This window comes from Lycorma delicatula, chromosome 2, assembly GCF_047948215.1.
Source record: "Lycorma delicatula isolate Av1 chromosome 2, ASM4794821v1, whole genome shotgun sequence".
Lineage (NCBI taxonomy): Eukaryota > Metazoa > Arthropoda > Insecta > Hemiptera > Fulgoridae > Lycorma > Lycorma delicatula.
In genome coordinates this window covers 190694293-190719780 of record NC_134456.1, presented here as the reverse complement: position 1 = coordinate 190719780, position 25488 = coordinate 190694293, and the positions used below count along the sequence as shown (strand labels likewise).

Here is a 25488-nt window from a genome sequence, read left to right as displayed (position 1 = left end):
ACATACGAGTAACATTTTAGATCACTATTTATTTATTACTTCTTCCATTACATCTTGTGGCGGGTGGCGATGTAAAATCCCTTCTTTCTAAAATATTTTTCTCATTTCGATGATTTTTTCATTGTTTTTCGCTTTAGTTTATTGATGAAAGTAGATCTAATTAGATCGATCCTCAAAGCAACAAGCATCTTTTTTATAAAAAGGTATAATATGTAATTTTTTATTAATGAACTTAGCTTTCAAAATCCGTAATTTATGTCAATACGAGTAACTGAGAACGATATTATAATATAAATTCATAATTACATGTATAATTTTAAAAGATTTTGAAATAATTGTAGAGCACAATATTAAATTATACTAACTTGTGATTAATCCTAACTTTTCAACGCATAAAATCAAATATGTAAAAAGTATAAAATTCCTATCTTATTCAATATAATGATCTTTTACACTAGATGTATAATCTAAGATAACTACCCCTAATTACTTCACTTCTTTACCTGATATTTTTAGATTGAAATCAACAACCTCTTACCCCTCTTGAAAATCTATGCCAGATGTTAAACAACCTTCTTTATTCCAACTTTCAGCTATGTTTAAATCATTCAGATTTCTCTTCAATTGCCTTGTGGCATCATTCATATATAAATTAAATAGAACAAGTTACAAACTACATGTTGAAATAACTTACATAATTTTTTACCAACAAGATCTGGCGCTTCGATTATAAACAAATTATTGTGATATATATACATATATAATTTTTGATATTTTCCTACTGCTAAAAAGTATATGTTACTATTTGTGAAAGTGTAAAATAAAATTAGTTTACGAAATAATTTATACATTTATCATGAATTTAGTTTTATAAAATCATAATCAAGTTAATATTCCCAGTACACCATTATTTTTTCTCTTAATTCCTTCTCATAATATAAAAACATAATATGAATTTTATAGTTGAATTCTTTCTTAATTTTGTAATAAATATATTATTAATCATAAACTTCTTTTGTTGAATCTCAACCGTTCAAGGTATTGTTGAGGTATTTCATTGTTAGATATAATTAACATTTATAAGGTTAGAGAAACAGTGGGAACGGGAGAACTTACCGTGATAAAAATTAATTTGCTTCAGCCAAATGATTCTTCATTTAGTGGTGATTAATGAATGAATAAATGATGTTTCTGAATGTATGAGTTTAAACATTCATTAAGATTTTTTTCATAAAGGAGAAAAAATTTTAATTTATTGTGCCGTAATTATTTCGTACGTTTTGCATTATTTTCAATATTTTAAACGAAAAACGTGCGATTTGTTTTTTTGTGGGAGCGAAAAAAGGAATTAGTTTACGACAAAATTTATGGTTATTATGAGTTATTTTAATCATTTAAGATAAAATCATACTTTACATTTTTCAATTAAAATAATTTAGTTATTATTTTTACATTGCTAAAACAATTTTATAAAAATAATTTATTCAGATCTTTGCAAACATAATAAGGAATAATTGTAATAACTGTACTTTCCAATAATTTGGAAATTACGAGTACATTGTTATCACTAGTAAAAAATCTGACTTAACAGATTCGTTATATTTGCAGTATGAATCCATTCGTATTTAAAAAGTTAAATATTTTAAACAGATGTCACAGTTGCGTCCTTTGCAGATGACACAGTGATTGTGGCGGTAGATGCGAAACCCGACCTTACTTCGGGCAAACTGCAAGCTTTATTCGACCTTATCAACGAATGGTTGCCTTGATGAAGGGTGAAAATGAATTCTGACAAATCGAGTTCATATGACATTTACCATGAGGAGGAGTTAAATTGGCCTCCGGTTCAGTTAGACAATACTTTCATCCCTGACGCGGAAACGATACGGTCTCGTTTGTCCTTGACGAATAAATTTTTAGCTGTATAAGGTTTTCCTGAAACTAATATGGCGGTATGGAGTACAAATGTGGAAGATTACTTGGAATATTAAGGTTGAAATCATACAACGGTTTTAAAACAAGCTGCTCAGGATGGTATCAAGGGTTTCATGATGCGATAGGAACGATGAAGTGCACAGGTATTTTGGGGTGCCACTTGTTCGTTAGGAGCTGCAGAGAACTAGTAGGGACTGCATACCAAAGCTGGACAGGCATGTGAGTCATCGTGCGTTGAATTTACTTGATAATGGTGAGGAAGTAAGTCGATTGAGAAGGCTGAAACTCGCCGATCTTTGAGGACATGGATGATCATTGAAGTGCATGACCTATGATGATGCAGTGGCCAAATATAGTTTAAATTTTAAGAATCTATAGTGGAATCCGACATGTTTGAAGCTGGTGGTTGCCAGCTTCTGAAATGGTGGTTGTCACTTGGATGACTTTATTATTTAACTTCCTTTATTTGACTTTATTATTTGTTATATATTTTCTTCGTTTTTGTTAATTAATTGCTTCATTTGTGTCATGAGAAGTGAAAAATATTATTAATATTATATTTGAGATGGGCTATCTTTGGAAGGTCTGCTAACACATTACTATTAGTTTTACTTATGATCACAACCGAATGTAAAAATAGATTACTCAAAAATATATACTTTCGATCCTGGACGTTTCTTACGTCAGTAGAAATGACTCGATTTACTGTTCTTCAATACACCCAACCAGGCCTGGCTTATTACTATGAGATGTAAAAAGTTAGAGGGCGAAAGACGACTCCCGTTAAAGCCCATTAGGGCTAGGAACGGGAAGGGGTGTAGCGACTGGAAGCGTCACAAGGCGGATGTCTACCCCTACGGGATCGGGATGTTCTTCAATACATCGAGATAATTATAAGTTCTCTCCAAACTTCTATTTTAATTTTTAAGTATAGTTTAATTTCTAAGTAAAAAATTATTTCATTTTCCAGTCTTGTTCCACCACGTCAGAGCTACCAACACATGTATTAGAACTCCAACGATTTATTCTGTTTACGATTAAAATTATTTATTTATTTATTTATTTTTAACTTCAATGCGCTTTCAATAAATAGCTGTTTTATAGAAACTTATTCAGTTGTCTTAAATTTCTATAAAATTTTAAAACAAAATATCTCATTATTTAAATTCTGAGTTTACCATAAGATAGTGTTCGATAAAAGATAAGTGGAATGGAATGCAAAGTTGGCGAGAGTTTATTTCTCCCTACGGATCGCAGAACCTGGACAGAGTCCCTTGCTGCTGGATGATTCTAATCGGGCGTGTTTTTAAAAGGTTTATTTTAAGTGACGGGTCTAATTTTTCAAGTTTTGTTTTATTTAATATTTAGTATTTTAAGGACGGAAAGATAAGTACATGAAAAGATAAGTACATGGCCTACAAATTAAATACAGAAGAAATAATACACGATTTCTTTATTTAACCTTTGATTCATCTAAATAAACCTGCGTTTACAAGATATAGTAAACTTTATTTTCGCATCCTAAGTATTTTTTTAAAAATCAGCAGTCAGGGAACTAATATATTCTGAAAAAAATAGTTCATAAAAATTTAAAAAGACAACTTCATAAAGATATTTTATTTTTCATGAAAAAAAACTCATTTTCTAATAATTTGAATGCCTTATTTTTGTAAGAGGTTACATTCTTTCAGACGTTGATTAAAATTCTTAATATATCTTGTCTAAGATAAGTCGCTTTATAAAACAAGCTTTCCTTACATCAGAGTTTTGTTCCAGTAAACTGTGTGTGGCTGAAATTCACAGCCTTAAATTTCCTGAACTTATTTTTTTTTCTATTGTTTTATAATATTTTTTTTTATTCCTATATCATATACTTTATAATAAAACGCAATTAAATGTATATAACAATGACAAGATGCATCTGTGATATTAAATCCTCAACAGGTCAAATAATGTTCTGTATGTAATGAGAGAATGTTTTATAAAAGTTTTACCAGAATAATGGGATGGGTCTTACAGGAACGACAGGGCTCATCACCTACCCATTTTGTCAGCAAATTATCCGTGTAATGCACCTCCCTTCAACCCCTTTGCCTTTGCTTTAAATGAGCTACAATCCAACTTGCTACCTCAACCCTGTCTCCTTCATATTCTACGCACAGTTCTAAAAAATATAAGACAAGACAATCTGCCTGACATTTTATATTTGTAATATGATATAACAGATATTAATTTCTGTAACGTTCACGTAATAAACTGATAAATATTTGAAATTTGTGTGTGTGTATGTGCGCGCGCGTGTATGCGCTTTTGTGTGAGTAACTAATATTTATCATTTATTATATAAACGTAAATAATTACAAGAAAAGAAAAACTGTTTCAAATGGCGGGTATGTTTAATTTAATTATTATTTGAGATTACTTTTTTATGCCTGTAATTTATGCTAACTTTAAGTAATTTTTTCATAACGTATATTATATTTATAATTTTTTCCATATTTTATAAATAGTTTAAAAAGTGTGCATTTTTATTCTTGCTTAATCATTTAACTAGAGTAACATGTTATTTATGTTAGGAAATCGTACGTAAAAATTGAAACTATTATTATTTAGCTAAGCTACAAATTGGAAAATATTGTTATTTTAAATTTAGTTTTAAAGAATTCAAGACACCCAGTACTTTATTTTTCCTTTAAGACTGCCGGAAATAGATATGTTGTCGAGTGAAAAGAAAAGTAAGAAATAAGTGAAGCGGGAAAATTCGTTCATAAAACTCTACTGTTCGGAATCCTCTACTGCAATGCTCTTTATTAAAGCTTTTGAACAATAAAAAAATATTTGGAACGCTACTGATAGAAGAAGCTATAGGGGACCGTTGAGTTGAACTGGAAACCGCTATTGTATAACGCAAAGAGATTCTAAGAGTCCAATCAAAATACTTAAAAGGAAGTTCTCTTTATCAAGCATAGTATAACTCTCCCTTCCAATAATATAAATATTCTGAGAAGTAAACCTTATATACAGCCTTACATCTATTTACAGACGTTTTATTAAATAGTAATTTATTGAAAAATATTAATCAAAACGTAATGGTGTTCCAGATCACTTCAATCAATTAGTGAGGATGCCTATAATAAGATTATAGATTATACAAGTAGCTAGAAATTTAAGAGAGCCATCATTATCATGATATTTTTTTATATATTAAAAATTTGAGTCGTCTTTTATGAGAAAATTATATTTAATATTAACGTCATTTATTATAAAACTTATTGCTACGGCAAAAAATTATATTCATTCAGAAATATCTTCTTTTTTTATTGGTTAAATCTCTAAATGGAAATGATAGTAATAAATGTTTCTATTATAAATTTAATACTTGACATCGGTACAATTATTTATACTGAATGACTAAAAGAAATTATTAGCACAACAATTATTAGATCGAAACAAAATAAATGTAATGCAATGCTGGAATTAGGGAACAGAAGTTGTACAAGAAAGGATTATCCAAACGAGCCGAAAACATTTTGCTTGGTTATTTATATTTTTATGTTGTTTATTGTTTATTCTTCTCTGTTGTATGTTGAAAGATGTATTTCATCAATAAAAACAAGAAATAGTATTAGTTACATATAAGAGTGCATAATAAAGCAGTTAGTATTAATCAAAGTGACCCACCGGGTTGGTCTAGTGGTGAACGCGTCTTCCCAAATCAGCAGATTTGGAAGTCGAGAGTTCCAGCGTTCAAGTCCTAGTAAAGTCAGCTATTTTTACACGGACTTGAATACTAGATCGTGGATACCGGTGTTCTTTGGTTGGTGGTTGGGTTTCAATTAACCACACATCTCAGGTATGGTCGAACTGAGAATGTACAAGACTTCATTCACACCCATACATATCATCCTCATTCATCCTCTGAAGAAAAGGTAGTTACCGGAGGCTAAACAGGAAAGAGAAAGAAAAAGTATTAATCAAAGTTAAAAATTTTCGTTTTTATAAAGTGGATATTCAGGAACGAATTGTTTTGAGTATTTTGACTCCATTTAAAACTCGTATTCAATATATATATATTAGTTAAATATATGCATTTTTAATTTTTCTTAATCATTTAATTATAGTAACATATTGTTTATGTCAAGAAATCATAAACAAAATTCAAACTATACGAATTTTTATCTAAGATACAAATTGGGAAATATTGTTATTAAAAAAACAAAAAAACAATATTATTATTATTATTATTATATTATTTAAAATTTTAATAATATTTTGTATTTCAAAATATATTGTTATCGTAAAATATGAACGTCATGTCGAGTATAAAATCATTTATTGAAAGCAGTAATTCAGCGGCCTCCGCAATCGCTCAATTAATTTCTTTGTCAAAACTTTATAAAATATATTATGATAATCAAGGCCAGAATTAGCATTCTACCAATTGTGAATACAGCCATTATTCGTAATGGAGCCGAACAGGAAACAGAAATCTTGTTTCCACTGACGGCCCACTGGAAGATATCCGTCGCTAAATCGCACAAAGATAAAATGATTCTTAAAACAAGTCCCGGAATTCTCAGCGGACCAGTTGGCAGGATCATTCTTAACATATAGATATCAAATTAAGGAAAATGAGAAAAAATGTAAGGCGAAGATGAAGGGAAATAAATTCTAACCACGGATACTAACAAAGAACCCACTTAAAAAGTTCAAAGCTCTACACACAGCTCCTGTACCCCCAACTGTTCGTTAAAATAAATTCGGCTAGATTAGAGCAGATTAACCCACCGGGTTGGTCTAGTGGTGAACACCTCTTCGCAAATCAGCTGATTTCGAAACGGAGAGCTCTAAGGTTCAAATCCTAGTAAAAGCAATTACTTGTATACTGATTTGAATACTAGATCATGGATACCCGTATTCTTTGGAGGTTGGGTTTTAATTAACCACACATGTCAGAAATGGTCGACCTGAGACTGTAGAAGACTACACTTTATTTACACTCATACATATGAGTGTCAGAATGACTCTGAAGTCATTCAAATGGTGATTCCTGGATGCTAGAAAAAAAATAATAAAAAATAAAATAAAATAAAAAAAGCAGATTTACAATTTGGAGTTGTTTAGCTTTTTTTCATATGCTCTAATAAAGATTCGTTTTACAGAAAAAATAAAAGACAATCCGAGCACAAGAAAATTGTTCTTAAAGGAATAATATTCTCTCTTCATCAGTGATAATAGTAATGAAATCATATTAGTTTCGGTGGATGATGGTACTCCGAAAATTCTTTTAACATGTTTAAAATGTTAAAAAAATTATTTTTTTTTAAATTGTTTAAGTAAGTATATATATTTATTTGAATGCATTTACCAGTGATGAAGCAATCAGTCATGTATTATTAGAAAATTATTTATTATTTTTTGTATAAATAGTATCAATTAAAGTGAATAGTAAAGGAGTTGTATTTACTTCACGTAGTGAGTAAAGTACCTCAATTAAATTTAAGAATTACGATATTACTTTCTTAAAAATAATTTTTGTCTAATAATAACATTCTACTTTAATGAAGCAAAATGTTTGGGATACGACAGTAATTGCGCATTTTACCCTCATAATTATCGATATTCTTTTAGAACTCTATTTTATAGAATGAAAGAAATAATTTAATATTAATAAACAACTCTAAATATTACATTTAAATTTAGAAGTTTAAAACTATTTCAGGTGTTAGATCTTTGTGACTATGTGATTTGAGGTGGAACTGCATCAACTGAGTGTTACCTATCATACCATTATTTCACTTCGTTTATTTTAGCTATTATTCTTTCATTATTAATTATAGTTTTATTTTAATTTTTTTCTCTTGTTTATTAATTCTTTTTACGATTGTTTTTGTTTTGTGTTGAACTACGATTGGCACTGTTCTTTGACTTAATTTTATGTGTGTACTGACATTAAATGTTCTTTATAGAAATAAATATATGTATCTAGTGGTGAAGCGTCTTCCCAAATCAGCTGATTTGGAAGTCGAGAGTTACAGCGTTCAAGTCCTAGTAAAGTCAGTTATTTTTACACGGATTTGAATACTAGATCGTGGATATTGGTATTCTTTGGTGGTTGGGTTTCAATTAATCACACATCTCAGGAATGTTCGAACTGAGACTGTTCAAGACTACACTTCATTTACACTAATACATATCATTCTCATTCATCTTCTGAAGTATTATCTGAAAAGTAATTACCGGAGGCTAAACAGGAAAAAGAAAGAAAGAAACGAATAAATATATATGTAATTTATTACATAATTGTAATAAATAATCAAATACTATGTAATATTACACAAAATTATGTAATTTTATATAAATAATTGCATGTAATTTTTGAGAAGTTTCGATGGAAGTCTCTCACATAGAATTGTATGTAGAGATCGTATTTACTAATGGTTTGTGTAATAGTGTAACGACTGTAAATTTTACTTCGAGACAAAAAAAATAAATTTTGTTTTTTTTGCCCAATAAAGTTTTTGAATAAATTGTTTTCTACTTTTATTTACGACTCAATAAATATTTTAAAAACTATAGTTTTATTATTAACAATGAAAATGGTGAGTCGTAGAACGTAAACAATTTCATAAAACTCATTTTAAATTAAATTTTCATTTTCAGTAAATATATTCTTTTAAATTAAAGGTAATTAAAATCATTAAGTAGGTGTTTATGGTCTCTCCCCTTTAATTTTGCGATGTTCTGTGTTAAGCCTTTTAGAAAAAAAAATATTCCAATTCAAAGCTTCGTTAGTATAAATAATAGTATTATTCAAACAGAAAATATAAACAACCGAAACACTCAGTGCTGTATATGAATTTTTCAGATCAAAGAATTCCGCAAGCTGTTGAATTTATTTTAATTATTATGTTTATTCAAAATTTTATTTGGTCTGACATCCACGTTAACTTATATTCTATAAGTATATAGAAAATTAAAAACATAGAAAAATAAAATAATTAATTAAAAAGTCTACTTGTTTCGTAGAATTTAACCTCTTTTATGAATAATTCATAAAACATTTTATTTCTTATAGAAATATTATACCTTAAAAATCTAAATTTAATAAATAATTAGTAATGCTAAAAGTTTCTTAAAATAAAATTTAATTTTGTATATAGCTAATATACGGAATAAATGTAATTAAATGTGTACTGCAAATTTTTTATTTTAAACTAATTGGATAATGTCGCTCTAAATCTAGTTTTACTACTTTAAAGGAAAACATTATTTGCTAAAACCTATCTAATTACTGTAAACCATTCATCAGAAAATTTCTAAATTTTACATTACGATTATTCCACATTATTTGTTATACTAATACTCACCCTTCACTTAACGGATAGTACAGAAATCATAGTTTTACATGTCATTTTTACCAAAATATTTTTTCGTAACATATCCTTTAGGATATATGGGTTTACTGGCATTTCTCCTGCCATCACCAAATTCGATCGCCCTAAAGCACGAGACCAAATTTCTGTGCCACGAATGGCTACTTTGCCTCGAAACAGTGTATGCTACCAGGTTACTAATAGCTTCTAGAGCTAACCTAATTGTGTGAACGGTATAAGCACGGTTTATTCCACCTATTGCTTTTATGTCCAGCCGTTCACATGTCATATATCTTCCTAAATGGGTAGGCGTACCCCGTCTTATACTAAATATATTACGTAGTCATAAATGTAAAATATATATCGTTAAAATTAAACTAAAATACAGCAATTCGCTGCCACACCTAGGTCGCTATATGCCAACAAGTAACTGTCCGCCTTTATTGCCGTTGGAGATTAAGATCGATGGCCGATCATTACTCGAAGGTAGATCCTTGGAGTACTGAATTGAATTGGTTTACTGGCATTACTCCTGCTACCAACCCATTCGGTCGCCGAATGTCTGTCTCACCAAGGGCTACTGTACCTCGAACAGTTTATGCAACCGATCCTAGCTCCTGGAGCTAACCTAATAGCGTGAACGGTATAAGCATGGTAAAATACTTCACAAGCTTTTCTGCCCAGCCGTTCATTTGTTATATATTAAACCAAATTGGGTATGCGCACCCCGCCTATACATAATATATGGCTGTCATAAATATAAAATTTACTTTATCAAAAACAGCAAGCAATTCGCTGCCACGTCTAAGTTGCTAAATGCCAGCAAGTACTTGTCCACCATTTAAAGCGCTTGGAGCTGTTGGCACATGACCATCAAATGCTTGAAGACAGCCTCCTACAGCAGTGCGGTAAGAGTCTTTCCCCTTAACAAACTGATGCCGGTTGAACAACGCAACTACATCGAGGAACTCCACACGGTCCGACAATGCAGCTCACACACATTGACTCGCCGTTTGTGAGTGGTCAATACCCTTGATTACCAAGGGTCACCGACCTTGAACTTCCAGGGTGATCCGAATTCTGGGCCCCCAAGAGCGAGGCAGTTCAACATCATATGCTTGATCGGTAGGACTTGCCGGCAGACACACACCACATCAGTTGCCAGGCGGAACCTGTACAGAATTGCTTCTAATTCTCATGGTTGGTAAGCACTTGGGCTCCCGTTTCCCTTAAAAATGAACTAGGGGCGTACCATTCCCGCAAGTCCTATATAATTTTTTACAAGGACCTTCCCTTAGTGGTGGTGTACCATTCTTGCTGCCACGCTTCCATCGGGAGGCTCTGACCGCCTCCTGCGCAGGCATAGGTGGGCAACTGTTGTATCCGTGGAGTTATTTGGTTCACTGGTTCTTCTCCCGCTACCACCTCATTCGGTCGCCCTAAAGCACAAGACCGAATGTCTGTGCCGCAAACGGCTACTGAGCCTCGAACAGTTTAAGTGACCAGCTTCCTATCTAGCTCCTAGAGCTAACCTAACAGCGTGAACGGAATAAGCATGATGCAACACACCACCCGCTTGCGTGTCCCACCATTCACTTGTCATATATTACTAAATTGGATAGGCGCATCCCGTCTGTACAAAAATATATTTCTTGTCAACAAATTAAAATTTATACCGTCAAAGGACAGTAATTTGTTGCCACGCCTTGGTTTCACGTACCTGTCCACCATTTATATCGCTTGGAGTTGTTGGCCGTTAGCCGACCATTCCTCGAAGGTAACCTTTTATAACAGCTCGGTAGGTGTCTTTTCCCTTAATAAGCTACTGATGCCGGTTGAACAACGAAACCGCAATCAAGGAATTCCCACAGAGTCCGACAGTGCGGCTCTCGCCACATTGTCTCGCTGTTTGTAAGTGATCAGTTTTCTATGTTCCAGAGTGGCCCCATCTCTGCCCCCCCCCCCCCAAGAGCGGCCAGTCAAACATCATGTGTTCGTTCGACTGGACCTCCACGCAGACGCACAACACATCAGTCGTCAGGCGGAACCTATACAGGATCAATATCATTTATATCAATATCAACCCCCCCCCCGCACCAAATCCTGTATGAATTTATACAAAGATCGCCCCTTAGGCGTGGTTTTCCATTCCAGTTGCCATGTTTCCATCGCGAGGCTCTGAAGCCTTTTTCGCAGGCGAGAGATGCGCCACTTTACGAAATTTGGATCCGGTGCATTGTGATCACCTTTCCGCTCCGGTACTACCCGGTTCGAAACCGCATCCCAAATACCTCAGCCTCCCAACCTCTTCGCAATCTCCACATGGCTGCCCGTACTTTTACCACTAAATCGATTGGGAGAGTCTTTCCCAATACAGTGATAGCCTCGTAGGAGCTTGTTTTAAATACACCAGTGCATACAATTAAGGCTCTGGGCTGAGCACTCCTTTTCGAATAAGTGCTCTATTCATGTCCACACTATGCGCCCAAATAGGCGCCACGTAATTGGCCATGTTTTCGAAGACACCTCGGTACACCATGTACATTTCATGGCCTGACAGCCCATAGTCTTTCCGAGCAATCCTTTTAAGCTTTTGCATTACAGAGACAGCGTCCGCCGCTACTTGTTTAATATGGTTAATAAACAGCTAGTTACTTATGAACTCTAATTCGGCTGATTACACAGCCTTTACATTTAATGTGGGGGTTTAGACTGTACGATAATTTGTCTTTACCCTTCAGAAGCATATACTTCGCCTTGGGCACAGAGATCTTTAAACTTTGTCCATCCAGCCCTCTGCGTTTGACAAGGCCGCCTGCGCTCTTTCTTCTAGCTGCGGTTGTGAATTACCACAAGCTAAAAGGAGACAGTCATCGCCGAAAGCCTGGATCCTTGGGGTATAAAAAATGGGCCTTACTAGCTTCAACTATTGCCCTTTTTTAAAAGTCAGGGTTACATCAAGGAAAATATCTTCATCCTGAATTACATTTCCCATTGAATCATTGTGATTTTATAAAAGTAAATCACAACTGCTTGTATCTATAGTTCTAAATATTAACCGTTCTGTTCTGTTCAATGTAATAACCCTTTAAATATAATTTTCAATTCCATTCCTTTTCGAGATAAAAGTTTAACTGTCGTCTCCTGTTTTCTAAATGTGCATTCATCAAACTCACATGCACACATAAACACGAGAAATAATACAAAAAAAAAGAATCTCATATATCATTTTATCTCATTATTTACCTACGCCACCAGTGATTCTCAGCCTTTTTAGCTTTACAACCCCCAAAAAGCAAAAAAAGATATATAATTAATATTTCGCAACCCCAACCCAATGTAACTTAGTTAAAACTATTTAGCTGCATCGATAGCGGTGGGTAATAACATGCATGTATGAAGTGAAAAATATGAGTAACTTACAGGTTGCAACTTGATGTGTACGTGCTCCTTGTAATTTGGTCTGCTTGGATAATATTCACTGTGAAAGCGTCATGTTCGAACATGCATATGATACGTTTGAATACGTGGTGCTGTCAGTAGTAAAAAGAGGCATAAGGGTATTGCAGAACGTCAGTACAGTTTCAAATACGAAGTGTATGTCTGGTGACTTCAAGTTTTTAATAGTGTAGTTTCATTGTAAATAATAGTAAATGAGATTCAACCCATTTTTTATTAAGCGTCAGACGGTGTGACTGTTTTTTTCTTTTATTCAGTTAGATTCTTGAGAAAACTGGATAAATTTGTGAAAAATGAAGTTTGCCAATTAATCCATTGAATCAATTGGCAAAAAGACAAGATTGTACAATGACAGCTATTTAAATCATGATTACTTCATTGGATGGAAAGCCACAGTGTGTTGTTTGCTTACAAGTCCACTCCGATGAAAGCAAGAAGCCATTAAAATTAATTCAGCCCTTGGAAACTAAACACAAAAGCAAAACCTTGGAATTTTTCTAAAAAAAATTGCATACTTTAAGAAATCAACACGCTTCTATTTGTAAATCAGACTAAACTGATAAAAGTACACTTGAAGCATTTTACTCGTAGTAATTATAGTAGCTAAGATGTCTAATCCCTACAATCGCAGAAATCCTCTCATATTGTTTGCTGCAATTTATATGGTCAGTGCTTTAATAAGCGTGGAAAAAACCAAAATTTAAAAAAATTCCGCTAACCATAGGTGAATCATAGGTGAACCATAGGTGAATCGGTTGCATGAACATGGCTGCCGATGTACATAATTACATATTTCAGCTGGTGTGTTCAAGTGGATTTTTTAGTATCCAATCTGACGAATCAACAGATGTGGCAAACATTTTTCAGTTATATTTTATGAGATATGAATGCGATAGGGACAGATCAGTAAAAGAAAATATAATGTTTTCTTAATCAGCAACAACACAATGTCTTTTTTGTATTGCTACCAAAATCTATAACATAGATTGGATAAAATTTATTGCAGTATGTAGTATGGTCAAAGGCGATAACAGGAAAGAACAGTGGAATTCTGAAAAAGATTAAAATATCGTGTTATACCAAGGACGGATTGAACATTCCTTCACAGATATGCTCTTGCCACAAAAAATATGCCGGAAAATCTCAAACAAATTATTTGTAAAGCTGTAAAAATGGTTAATTTTATTAAAATTCGACCATTACAGAATAGATTGTTTGCTAAACTATGTAATAAAATGAGCGAAAAGAAAAATATCTTCTTTTCCATACAGAAATCAGATAGATGATGTTTATCGCGGCGGAAAGCGTAAATCCAGTTACGGGATTTGCGAGATGAATTAATAATATTTTTCCAAGATAAACAAATGCCATTTTCAGAATACTAGTATATCTGCTTTACTCACCTTCACAGTAAAAAATTTGACGTTTCTACTCACTTCCGATTGTATTAAAAAAAAATTGGAGAAAAAAGACACTGTTTGGATTGCATGGAGATGCATTTCCAAGATCTAAAAATTCAGTTGGCAGAGTATTTACTAGAAAATAAAATGATTTCTCTAAGAGATGATACGGAATCCGTTTAGTGAAAACTTTGTTGCAGCTGTTAAGTTACCATTTGAGATTCAGGATCAGTTCATCGAAATTTCTACCGATAAAACCTGCAATTACAATCAAAATCTGAAGATTTAAATACGTTTTGGCTTATACGTCGAAGTAAATATGGAAATTTAGTCACACAAGGATTAAAAATATTAATCCCTTTCGGCCCGTCTTACCATCGACGTGTTTCGTCTATGCTTGCGCTAAAATTTAAATATAGGAATCGTCTTTTATCACTTGAAACCAATTTTCTTTGTAAATTTCTACCGTAGTTCCACGTATTGAGAAACTTTTAAATAAAAAACAAATGTAACAAACGAAACGTTTTCTTTACAAGTGTACTTATAAATGTAAGTAAAAGGTTTATAATAAATGATTTTTTTTCTCATAAATGATTTCATTATTGTTTACGTGCAAAGTTGCAGGCTAATTTCGCGACCCCCTTTTTCATATCACTGTGACCCCCAGGTTAAGAAACGCTTATATAGACCCATCAGTAATACCTATCATTTTATAGCTTTCTATTCTCCACTAAGCGAAACCAAAGAATATATTTTTTTTTTTAAATTAAAAGAGCATGTTTAAAAAAATTTAATTCAAATCATGATGTTATTAAATTACTCAAATTTTATAGCAACCATATTCACTCTTAAAATTTTTCTGTTGATATGTAGTGTTGCATCCGCAGAATAAAACCCGGCCTGTATTACTTTTTTACCTAACGTGATTTATTTTTGTAGTTATTTAAAATCACGTGAAAATAATATATTGAGTGTAACAATACAATATAATAAACAATAATAATATATTAAATAATAATAATATAATATAATATATTGCGTGTAGTAAATGGTTTAACAGAAAACCATTTTCTGTAAAATATTAAACATAAATCTACACATTATTAAACGGAATATCTACACAAAACTAGACTTTAATAAAAAGTTAATAAACACTAATGTTTTTATTTTTAATATCATCTCAGTATTTTGATTAGAATTCAAGCCAGATTAAACAAATCTTACACTATTTTCTATAAGATCAGTGAATTTTAAGGAAATTTTAACATAATTTAAGTTGTAACTCATATTAGCATTTGTAAAATGATAATATAGGTCAGACTTTGCGCTTCTGTTCGAAATTATTTCTTTCCTTTGACAACAGTATCAAATATATTTGTGAATAACATACAAGAAACCTTGTTAGATATTGTTACAATATCAGTGCTTTTAATACAATACTATATTAGTCTTTCTCTCTGTTGGTACTTCGTGGAAGAGTAATTAAATCTATTTTAACGAAAATTAAATTTGTTTTCATGTGTATCGTCTATTTTATAATATTCACGGGATCCTTTCGATCCTGATGAATGATTCCATTTTAACATATGCTTGCTTATTTAAGGTAATACACATTACTTCACGAACTTCAAATGAGAAAAAAATTAGAAGCAGTTATTTGTGCACGATCATAAAATTTCCAAACATTTTAGTAAGGAATGTTTTTTTAAATATTTAAATTGAGATTTTTTCCTATTATTTGCAGTTTTTTTTTTGCATTTGCCATTTTAATATTTAATAGTTTAAAAAAAAAAACAAACGATTTTTACAAATTAAAAATACTAAATTGTGTTAATAAATTCATAGAAACTTTAGAAACAAGCAATTTATAAAATTTAAAAAGTTATTTCTGTTCTCTCGTCCTAAAATTTTATTTGACGTATTGCGCTTATGAAGCGCGTCAAAAAAAAAATATTAAAAACAAAAATTAATAGTTATAATATTCAAATTACTTTGGTTTTCATTTTTTTGTCCGTGAGCAATATTTTCTCCTTGTAGCAACAATTCAGAATACAATTTTAAAAAAAATAAGGAAAAATAATTCAAGAACAAAAAATGTTTACCAATTTTGTATGAAACACTATATGAAACCATTTTTCCAAATTCTTGTGAATATGAACATTCCAGATTTTATAAACTTTCTGAAATCGGGAAAATTTTACTAGTGTCTACTTATTGCAATTTACAAACCGTATGGAATCTGTTATTTTCTTTGCTGTGTCTTGCGGGTATTGTGGGTATTCTTATTGAGTTTATTAATTTTTATTCTTTTGTCATCCAAAAGTACTGTACAGGACCACATAATAATAATAATAATAATAATAATAATAATAATAATAATAATAATAATAATAATAATAATATACAGGACCTATAATTAAAATCATTCAATTACACAACGATTACCATCTATCAAATTTTAATCCCTTTTAATTTACGAGATCTAGACATTTTACTGAATAAAGGTTATTCATAATTACTTAACTTGCTTCCTAATATGTTTCAACTCGATCTGTTAACATTTAACTTTATTTATTGTAGTTTGAAAATTGATATTTAAGTAAAATAACTTACTTTCTTCATTAAAAGAAGTAAGAGCGTGCTTACGAACTTTTTTAACCATTTCATGTACTGTTATCTACGAGAATTGACTTTGAAAAGCGGTCGTTGTTCATACTACTATCATAACATGATGGAATGTAATTGGATCAAAAGTGACCGAGGAAGAGCGGTATAAAAAAAGTGAAGGAGGCTGGGGAATAGAAGTACGTGGGCAAGTGAGAGTTAAGGTTAGGTCGGGTGGCTCTGTGGGCAGTGATAAATTATTTAGTTTCGATTATGAGCGGTCCACTCTCCCTGTTGTGAGCCTCTGTCATAGGAATACTGCACCAGTCCCATGGTATTTAAACAGGATACAGAGCACGCCAAACTGGAGGGAGTGTATATATGTATGTACACCCACTACCCTTTCCCAGGTTTCAGTACGTCCTGTTTGTGTCAAAGGTCATTAATAATGTCTCTCTGCCATTGCTAATTTATTATTAATTAAAATCAAACAACTGTGCAACAGTGCGCACACAAAACTACGTTCGAACACTGTGTACTTCATACTGTACGACCCTCTTGAAACAACGCGGGTTAGCACAGTATTTATAGTGCAACATCTATTTATTATCATTAGCCACGGGTAAAGGGACTCTGTTAAGAGTTATAGCAACAGCGCGTATATAAACATTACTATAATGTAATATACTATAATGCTAATCTGCTGTTTTGTTTCAACCGTTTGTTTTCATAACTCTAATTCTTTATTATGGATTAAATTAAAGCATTACTAATCTTTGTATTTTGACCTCACATTACACAATCTCGTAATATTTATATTTATAAACTAATGTGTTGTGCTTAATTCCGTTCTTTTTTTTTTAAATTATGTTACCATTTTATAAAATCTACTATTTTTCTATGAGCCAAATCTTATGAATATTACTATTATTGGAGATTGACAACAATTTTAAACGGAAATACTTACTTTTCTTTCTTCCTTTATTAAACGTATCATTAGCAAACATAAAACACGTCGGAGTACAACAAACACAGACACACACACACAATGAATTCTTTACTATCGATTAAAGCTTATTTTAATAAAAGAATAATACTTAATAATGATTACTGACTTTCATTTATAGGGTTTCTTTATTCTATTACTACACTGTGGTTAAAGTAGGACAATATGTTTATATACATTACAAATACTTATATTTTTATGTACCTTTATCAACATTTCCTACAGTTTTACTAGTTTTGATGATTTTAAAAGAAAGAATATTCTAATTTCAAAACTTTATTTATGATTTTTGTATATGTGAACTCAATGATAACATAAGTTATTCTGCAGAATATATTTTTAATATATTGTTTTCTGTAATTTACAGGTTATTGTCGTTCCTCATAGTCATAATGACCCTGGTTGGCTTAAGACGTACGAAAGCTATTATCATTATCAGACTAGAAATATTCTCAACAACATGGCGGATAAATTACAAATTCTAAAAAATATGACATTTATATGGTCGGAGATATCATTTTTTTCACATTGGTGGGAAAGGTAAGATTTTTATATATCATTATAAAATTGAGATTTTTTTAAGTAAATTAAGGCTAACAAAACGTATTATCTATTTTTTTTTTCAGTTTTTATAAAATATCCGAGTATGTAATTACAAATTTTCATTGTTTCAAGTAAACATTTTCTTGTAGAAAAAGTACAAGTAGTTCCAAATATTCTCAAAGTAGCTTCCGCATTATTTTTTTATTTGTAAAATAATCTGATATGGACACCACATAACGTTCTTCTACGCCAATTAAATTACATAGACACATTTTTAAAATTATAATAACTTCTGGATTTTTTCATATATTTATTTTTTCTTTTTTTTTTACTGTTACTGAATTATTATTTTTTGTAAAAATTATTTTACGATCAGAGATTAATAATTCAATACATTTCAATAAAAAAATTAAAAAAAAGGAAATAAGTCTGATTTGAACCGATGTGCCTTCCCCTTGTAAGATCCAAATATTTCATTAATTAAAATTTTATTTGGCTATAATTCTGGAACCAATGAAAATAAGTACCATTTATGATGTATCATTGAAAATCCTTCAATGACAGCTTATTACTGCAGTTAAGAAAAAGTCCAAAATACAATTTTTTTCGATTTTGGGCTTTTTTGGAAAATTTTGATCAACTCGATTGCAATCAAAAAAGAAGGTACACAATTAGATGTTACAGCAGTCCTAAATCCACAATTTCAACATTCTACAGGAAATCGTAAATAGTTACGGGAGACAAATACTTACATACTTACGTACAGATGGCACGCCGAAACTAGTCAAAATGGATTCAGGGATGGTCAAAATGGATATTCCGTTGAAATCTGATAATCTAAATTTTTCGCGATTACAATACTTTCTTTACTTCGTACAAGGAAGTAAAAATACTTTTATTGATCTGCAATTTTCATGACATATTGAAAATAATAATTCAGTTTTAATAATTAGTCTTTATAATGGTGAATTTGTCTTTCTATAAATTAAATATTTAATTTATATTTTTTAAAAGCACAGATTATTGTGCAGTAGTAAAAAAAATTATCATGAAATTTACAACGAAAAACTTTTTATTATAATTAATAATTTAAATAATTCAACATATTGCTTAACTTAATTGAATAAGTTAAATGAATTAATATTTTTAATATAATATTAATTTGTCAGAAGTTTAATAAATATTGGTTAATAATTGGAATAGAATTTAAAATAAATATTAATTTTAAATACCTACATCCATACCAAGAAACAAAGTTTGTTAAATTGTATGAAAATGTGAAGAAAACTTGTGAAAGAGTGTTAAAATGTAGATACGTGAAGTAGAAGTAACATTTACATAAGCAAAACGTAGATAAAACAAAATAATAAGCTAGTTGGAAATATTAATTTTTGTTGATGTTAAATCGCTATTCGCAGATTTTTTAATTTTCCTACGACATATGTATGTATATATATATATATATATATATATATATATATGTGTGTGTGTGTGTGTGTATATATATATATATTATATATATATATACACACACACACACACACACACACACACACGTGTAAATTATGGAAACGACTTCATATTTCAAAATTGATAGATACTATGAGGTAGAAACAAATGTGGATAAACATAGTTAGAAAATTACTAGTTTACGGTGTGTTTGATTGTCCACCATCTTGGATCCCCTATATTGAATCAAAATTTTTTTAAATAGGAATCTGGACATGTTGTGATATATGATTTTAACGTAAAAATTTAATAGAAAAGCTAATTTAATAATAATTGTAAGCTAACTGTAACACTATGAATTTGTTTTATACCGCAGTAAATTGTGTAATTACATTATAGCAGTTTTTAGCATATTTTTTCATTTTCTATTTTATAATAATTATTCTCAAACTGTAATTTTTCATAACCGCAGAATAGAGGTAAAGGACAAAAGAATAAAAATACATCATTTCATATTCTCCATGTATAATAAACAAAGAGGGATAATAACATACTACATTTAATTATGGTTTCATATAAAACATGTTTGTTATTCTGAAAAAAAATGAAACTATAAAAAAATTATTTAATAATTAAACAAAAGCAAATATTAGTCTTTTCATTATTATTTGTTATTTTACCCTGTTCGTACTTTTTTGTCTGTGAATATTTTTTTTACGTGTGAAAAGATGTAATATCTTATGTTATAAAGGGTTTATGAAGTAATTAATTATTACAGAGTTACTAAAGTTACCATTGGAAAGTTTTCAGTATGTGTTTCTGAACTTTTTAGAGTTGTAACAGCGTTATAAGTGAGCTTACAAGAGGTTTATGTGTAACAATAATTCTATTCAGAGCTTTTATTTTTAAATAGAAGTTCTAATGTAAATAAGCCCCGAACAACTAAACTTAACGGAAGATTGAAAACATTAAACTGGAAATTCTTGACATTTTATTTTTTATTACTGCAACTTAGCTACAAAATAAGAAGTTTTCCATTAAAAATTACTTCCTTATTAGATTAATACAAATGTATTTTCATGCCCGTGGTTGCGTTTTGTCGAAATTAGTTTTGACAATACACTTGAAATTAATTTTAGACATTAGTTTTAACGTTTTACGATTTATCCGAGGTAACTTTCATAGCTTTTAAAAGTCCCAAAAGTCACTGGTAAAATAAATTTATAAAAATAGTCATTCTGTAAGTCATTCTGTTTAGTCATTCTGTAAGAATGACTAAACCCTTTTACATATCAAATTAGTGAAACGTTGTTAAAAATAATAAAACAGACACCAGAGCGTTGTTTAGAAAAGTTCAATAAATACTCTACAAATTTATTATAAAATACAGTACTTAGTATTTTATTACATCTAAGTTACTGAAATTGTTTGAAAGATATTTATCTCCTTTATAAAGAAATTAAATAATTATTTTCTGAAAACTTATATATTTTAATACATATAATTTTTATACATAAATAATTTGAGACGGTGTGAATTTTTTCGTAGATAAATTCGTATTTATCTACGAAGATGATGATTTAAATGTAAATTTATTCAGATAACTTCATTACTAGATGTCCAGTAAAGCTTAAATCGAGAGAATTTTCTTTTTTTCAGCGTCATAAAAATCAAAAGTTATTTAACTGTATTTTATTTTATATAAGTAATTATTCAAAATATTTATTATAGTTAGAAGAGAAATATAAAATAAATAAGTTTTTTTAATAATATTCCAAAATTAAAATTGGGTATTTCGTCATATCAGAAGATATGCTATAAAGGAATTAGATAATTTATAATAATATGCATTGTACTCGTCTACAATTTTTATACGAGTAGTTTCAGTTATGATTAATTTAATAATCTTTTAAAATTTATATGTTATTTTGAATTCCATAAAATATTGACGTAAAAAAATTAAAACTTCCTGCAATTTTCAAGGAAGTTTTTTCTGAAGTGTATGTTCCCTATCCCTTGAAGTGTATGTTGCATATCTGATTTTTTTTTCACTTCAGTAAAAAAAGGTAAAGAACAACAATGAAAGCCTTAAGCAGTTTAAAACAACTGCAGACTAAAATTATATCTAAAAGCTCACCCTAAACCACTCTCCTGGTGAAAGAAAAATAGTTATTTTCAGTAAATTCCTTTTCTATTTTAAATGAATTAATAATTAATGCACCTACGTTGTTAAACATTTTAATTTATCTGATAAATTAAGTATTTATTTGTCTCGGGATGGAAGTTTTTGTTTCCCTGTTTGTTTTGAAATTGACAAAAAAAACTGCAAGAATATATAATACATATACAAATATATAATACAAATTTTCAGTCGTATTTTCAAAAATAGGATTTTTAAGCAACAAAATATTCAAGCCATCTCTGTGATTATAGATAACATTAGTTTCTTTCGGCCTGAGAATCAGATATCCAGGTTCCAATTATGCAATTGAAAGACTGTTTTTAATGCTTGAGAACAAAACTTGTTAATTTTGTGGTGTAATATAAAAAATACAATTTCTTAAAACAGTATAGAAGTACACCTTTAAAACGTTACGGTTCAGTTAGTTAAATAATAAATTTAAGTAAATTTGGTCTAGTTAGATTAAGATCGATTTAATTTATATAACTGATAGCATTTCAGTATTTGTTTTGACAAAGTTTTACGTTGAGTAATTCCATTAAATTAATTTGATTTCACTTACTATTATCCATTTTAAGCAATGTACTTCAATATCTGTGTCGTCTCATCACGAAAATATTATAATAAATTTTATGAAGGCTTTCAAAAATTAGTACTACACTAATTAATACGTTTGTTTTTTTTAGTTCTTTTTCATATTATACTTTCCGCTTAAACAAGTTCATGGAATTATGGCGTAGACTTATGTGAGAGTTTTTTTTTTCTAGGTAATATGTTAACATTTTCTGTTCAAAATAAATTCTGAAAAATCAGTCTTAAGTAAATTTAATTTTCTGTCGGTGTGTTTTTAATCTATTAACATCATTGGAAATTTATTTTAAAAGTTAATATAATTTCAGTAAAATTAAAATGAAGAATGAAGTAGTTTCCTTTGTACTCTTTACTGAACCGAATCTATAAGTGCACCATTTTTATGGGCTTGGCATCAGCATGCAAACACAACAAAAAAGCTGTTAATATTCACATCTGCAAGGAAAACCATCATTCTATCACAAAGACTATTTTTATAATGATGAATATCACTACTATTAAAGAAAGCAACTTCTAACGGTACCTCTTGTACATTAGGTGTTTTTAAACCTATGATAAAAATCTGATATGAACCAAATTACTTCCTTGTACACCTATTAAATTACATATATCCATTTTAAAAGTACATAGAATTTTATTTCACTAATAACTTCTGAAATTTTCATATTTTTTTTTTATTGTTATTATTGAACTATTATTTATAGCAAAACTTTTTTTACAGTCAGAGTTTAATAATAATTAATAAATTAATTTATTTAAATTCAAAAAAAAAAAGTTAAAAAACTAGAGATGAAGTCTGATTAGAACGGATGTGCCTTCCTCTTGTATGATACAAATAATTCATTAATTAAAATTTTATTTGGCTATAATTCTGGAACCAATGAAAATAAGTACCCCTCAATGATGGATTATTACTACACTTAAAGAAAAGTACAAAATCTTTTTTTTTGGATTTTGGGCTTTTTTGGACACTTCTGGTCCAGTCGATTCCAATCAAAAGGAGAGGGTCCACAACTTGATGTTACAACAGTCCTAAATCAACAGTTATCAACAGTTGCATGTTACACAACAGTCCAAAATTTCAATATTCTACGGTTAATTGTTTTTGACTTATGCGCGATACTTACGTACGTACGTTTCGACGTGACATCTGTACGTACGTACAGACATCACGCCGAAACTAGTCAGAATGGATTTAGAGATGGTCAAAATGGATATTTTCGTTGAAATCTGAAAACTGAAATTTTTCGCCATTACAGTAATAGATCCTTGTACTAACAAGGAACTCATTTTTTATTTAAAAATAAGATATTTTCATTTAAAGTACCTGTCTCTCATTTTTAATTTAAAAATGAGGTAGGTAACATAAAGCATAAAATTTATGTACCTCTTTTTCATGAAGCAGTGTTATAATGGAGTAATATATAAATATAAATCTGTAATCTCTCCGCTCGGAGAGGAAAGTATGAGCTCATTTATATAAAAGTCAAAATACTGTTATTTTTGTTTGTTTGTAAAAAATCTGGTCAATGTAATATATAAATTTCACTTAGTACGTGTTTTGAATAACTGGTCTACACAACCGTTCCCTTTTGTTACGTTTGAATGTCAAGAAAGCAATTGTGGGCTAGAAAAAAATATTTTTATAAAACTTATCTAATAATGCATTCTCTAAGAAAATAATTTCTACAGTATTTTGTTTTTAATACTATTTTAAACAAAATTACCTTCAAAAACAACGAATCTGTGACAAAAACTTACTTAAAGAATTACCTTTTCAGTTCTCCTTGGAAGTTCAGACTGCAGAATTAAACGCAAAACTACTTAAAACATCCGTTAAGTTAGCACCTACTAAAAAAATTCGTAAGTAATGCAAACAAACTACGTAAGGAGACTAGTATGGAGCGTAAATTTAGATTGTACATATTGTGGGAGGAATATGTTTTATTTTTTTATCATAAATCTTTTTTCACTTTTCGCGTTCAACTACTTTAAATGACTTGATGAAATCAGACTATTTGTCACTGCGTAATAATTTTTTAATATTAAGCAATGACAATAACCTAAAAATAAATAAAATAAAATTATTAATAAACTAAAATTGGTATGCAAACAATGCAATGTTTCACTTAGCATATCTTTGATTAAAGTTATCTGGAAAACATTTACAGTAACTAAAACTAATTCAGAGAAATTTCCTCTTCAAAACAAAAAAAAAAAATGATGATCAAAATCTTTTAGTTTTTCACAAATAAAGCTTATAAATATTATTTATTTATTTCGTAAAAAATGGAAATTCTATGGTCGTAAATTTCAAAATGGCGGCCATTAAATTTTTTATTCAACGGTAGCTCAAAAATATTGTATTAAAAAGTTTAACTAAATTTCTAAGTGTTACGTAAATGACATTTTTTTTATAAACTGTACTTAAGCAACCGACTTATAATGAAAATTGTACGTATGAGTCTTCACTCAAATTAGAGAATAATATCGTACTAATTCTTATCTACTTCATTACGTGATGATATTTTCCATCACTCAAATAATTAGCACCACACAAATATCAATTAGACACAATTTGTTTATACAGCTTGTATAAATGAATAAATACGAACAGGTCAGAATGATGAACTTCTACTTTTTTTTAAATCGATTATATATATATAATTTTAGTTGTTGTGTATATTAAGTTTATTATTAGTTTAGCTTATTATTAACTTTATAATTCATTTTAAACCCTTCATAGAAAATTCTATAATGTATTGTGCATTATTAAGAAAAATTGTGCACATTTTGTATTCAAAGTGTACTTATTGGGTAATAAGTACACTTTGAATTGGTTCTAAAAATATGGGTATATTTTTAGAACTCGCATAATAATGTATTTCAATCCCAATCTTGCTTTAAAGAGCTTTACCAAGAGAAAACGATTAAATTAAATCG

At 29.9% G+C, this 25488-nt stretch overlaps 1 protein-coding gene across 2 annotated transcripts in view; it reads left to right on the top strand.

Moving 5' to 3' along the window:
• alpha-Man-IIb (alpha-Mannosidase class II b) overlaps window positions 1-25488 on the top strand; it is a 515292-nt gene that overhangs the window by 335493 nt on the left and 154311 nt on the right. For both annotated transcript variants that reach the window (XM_075356905.1, XM_075356906.1), the window contains one exon: window positions 18148-18320. In XM_075356905.1, coding sequence (XP_075213020.1) covers window positions 18148-18320 — 173 coding nt within the window. The remainder of the gene's footprint in view (window positions 1-18147; window positions 18321-25488) is intronic.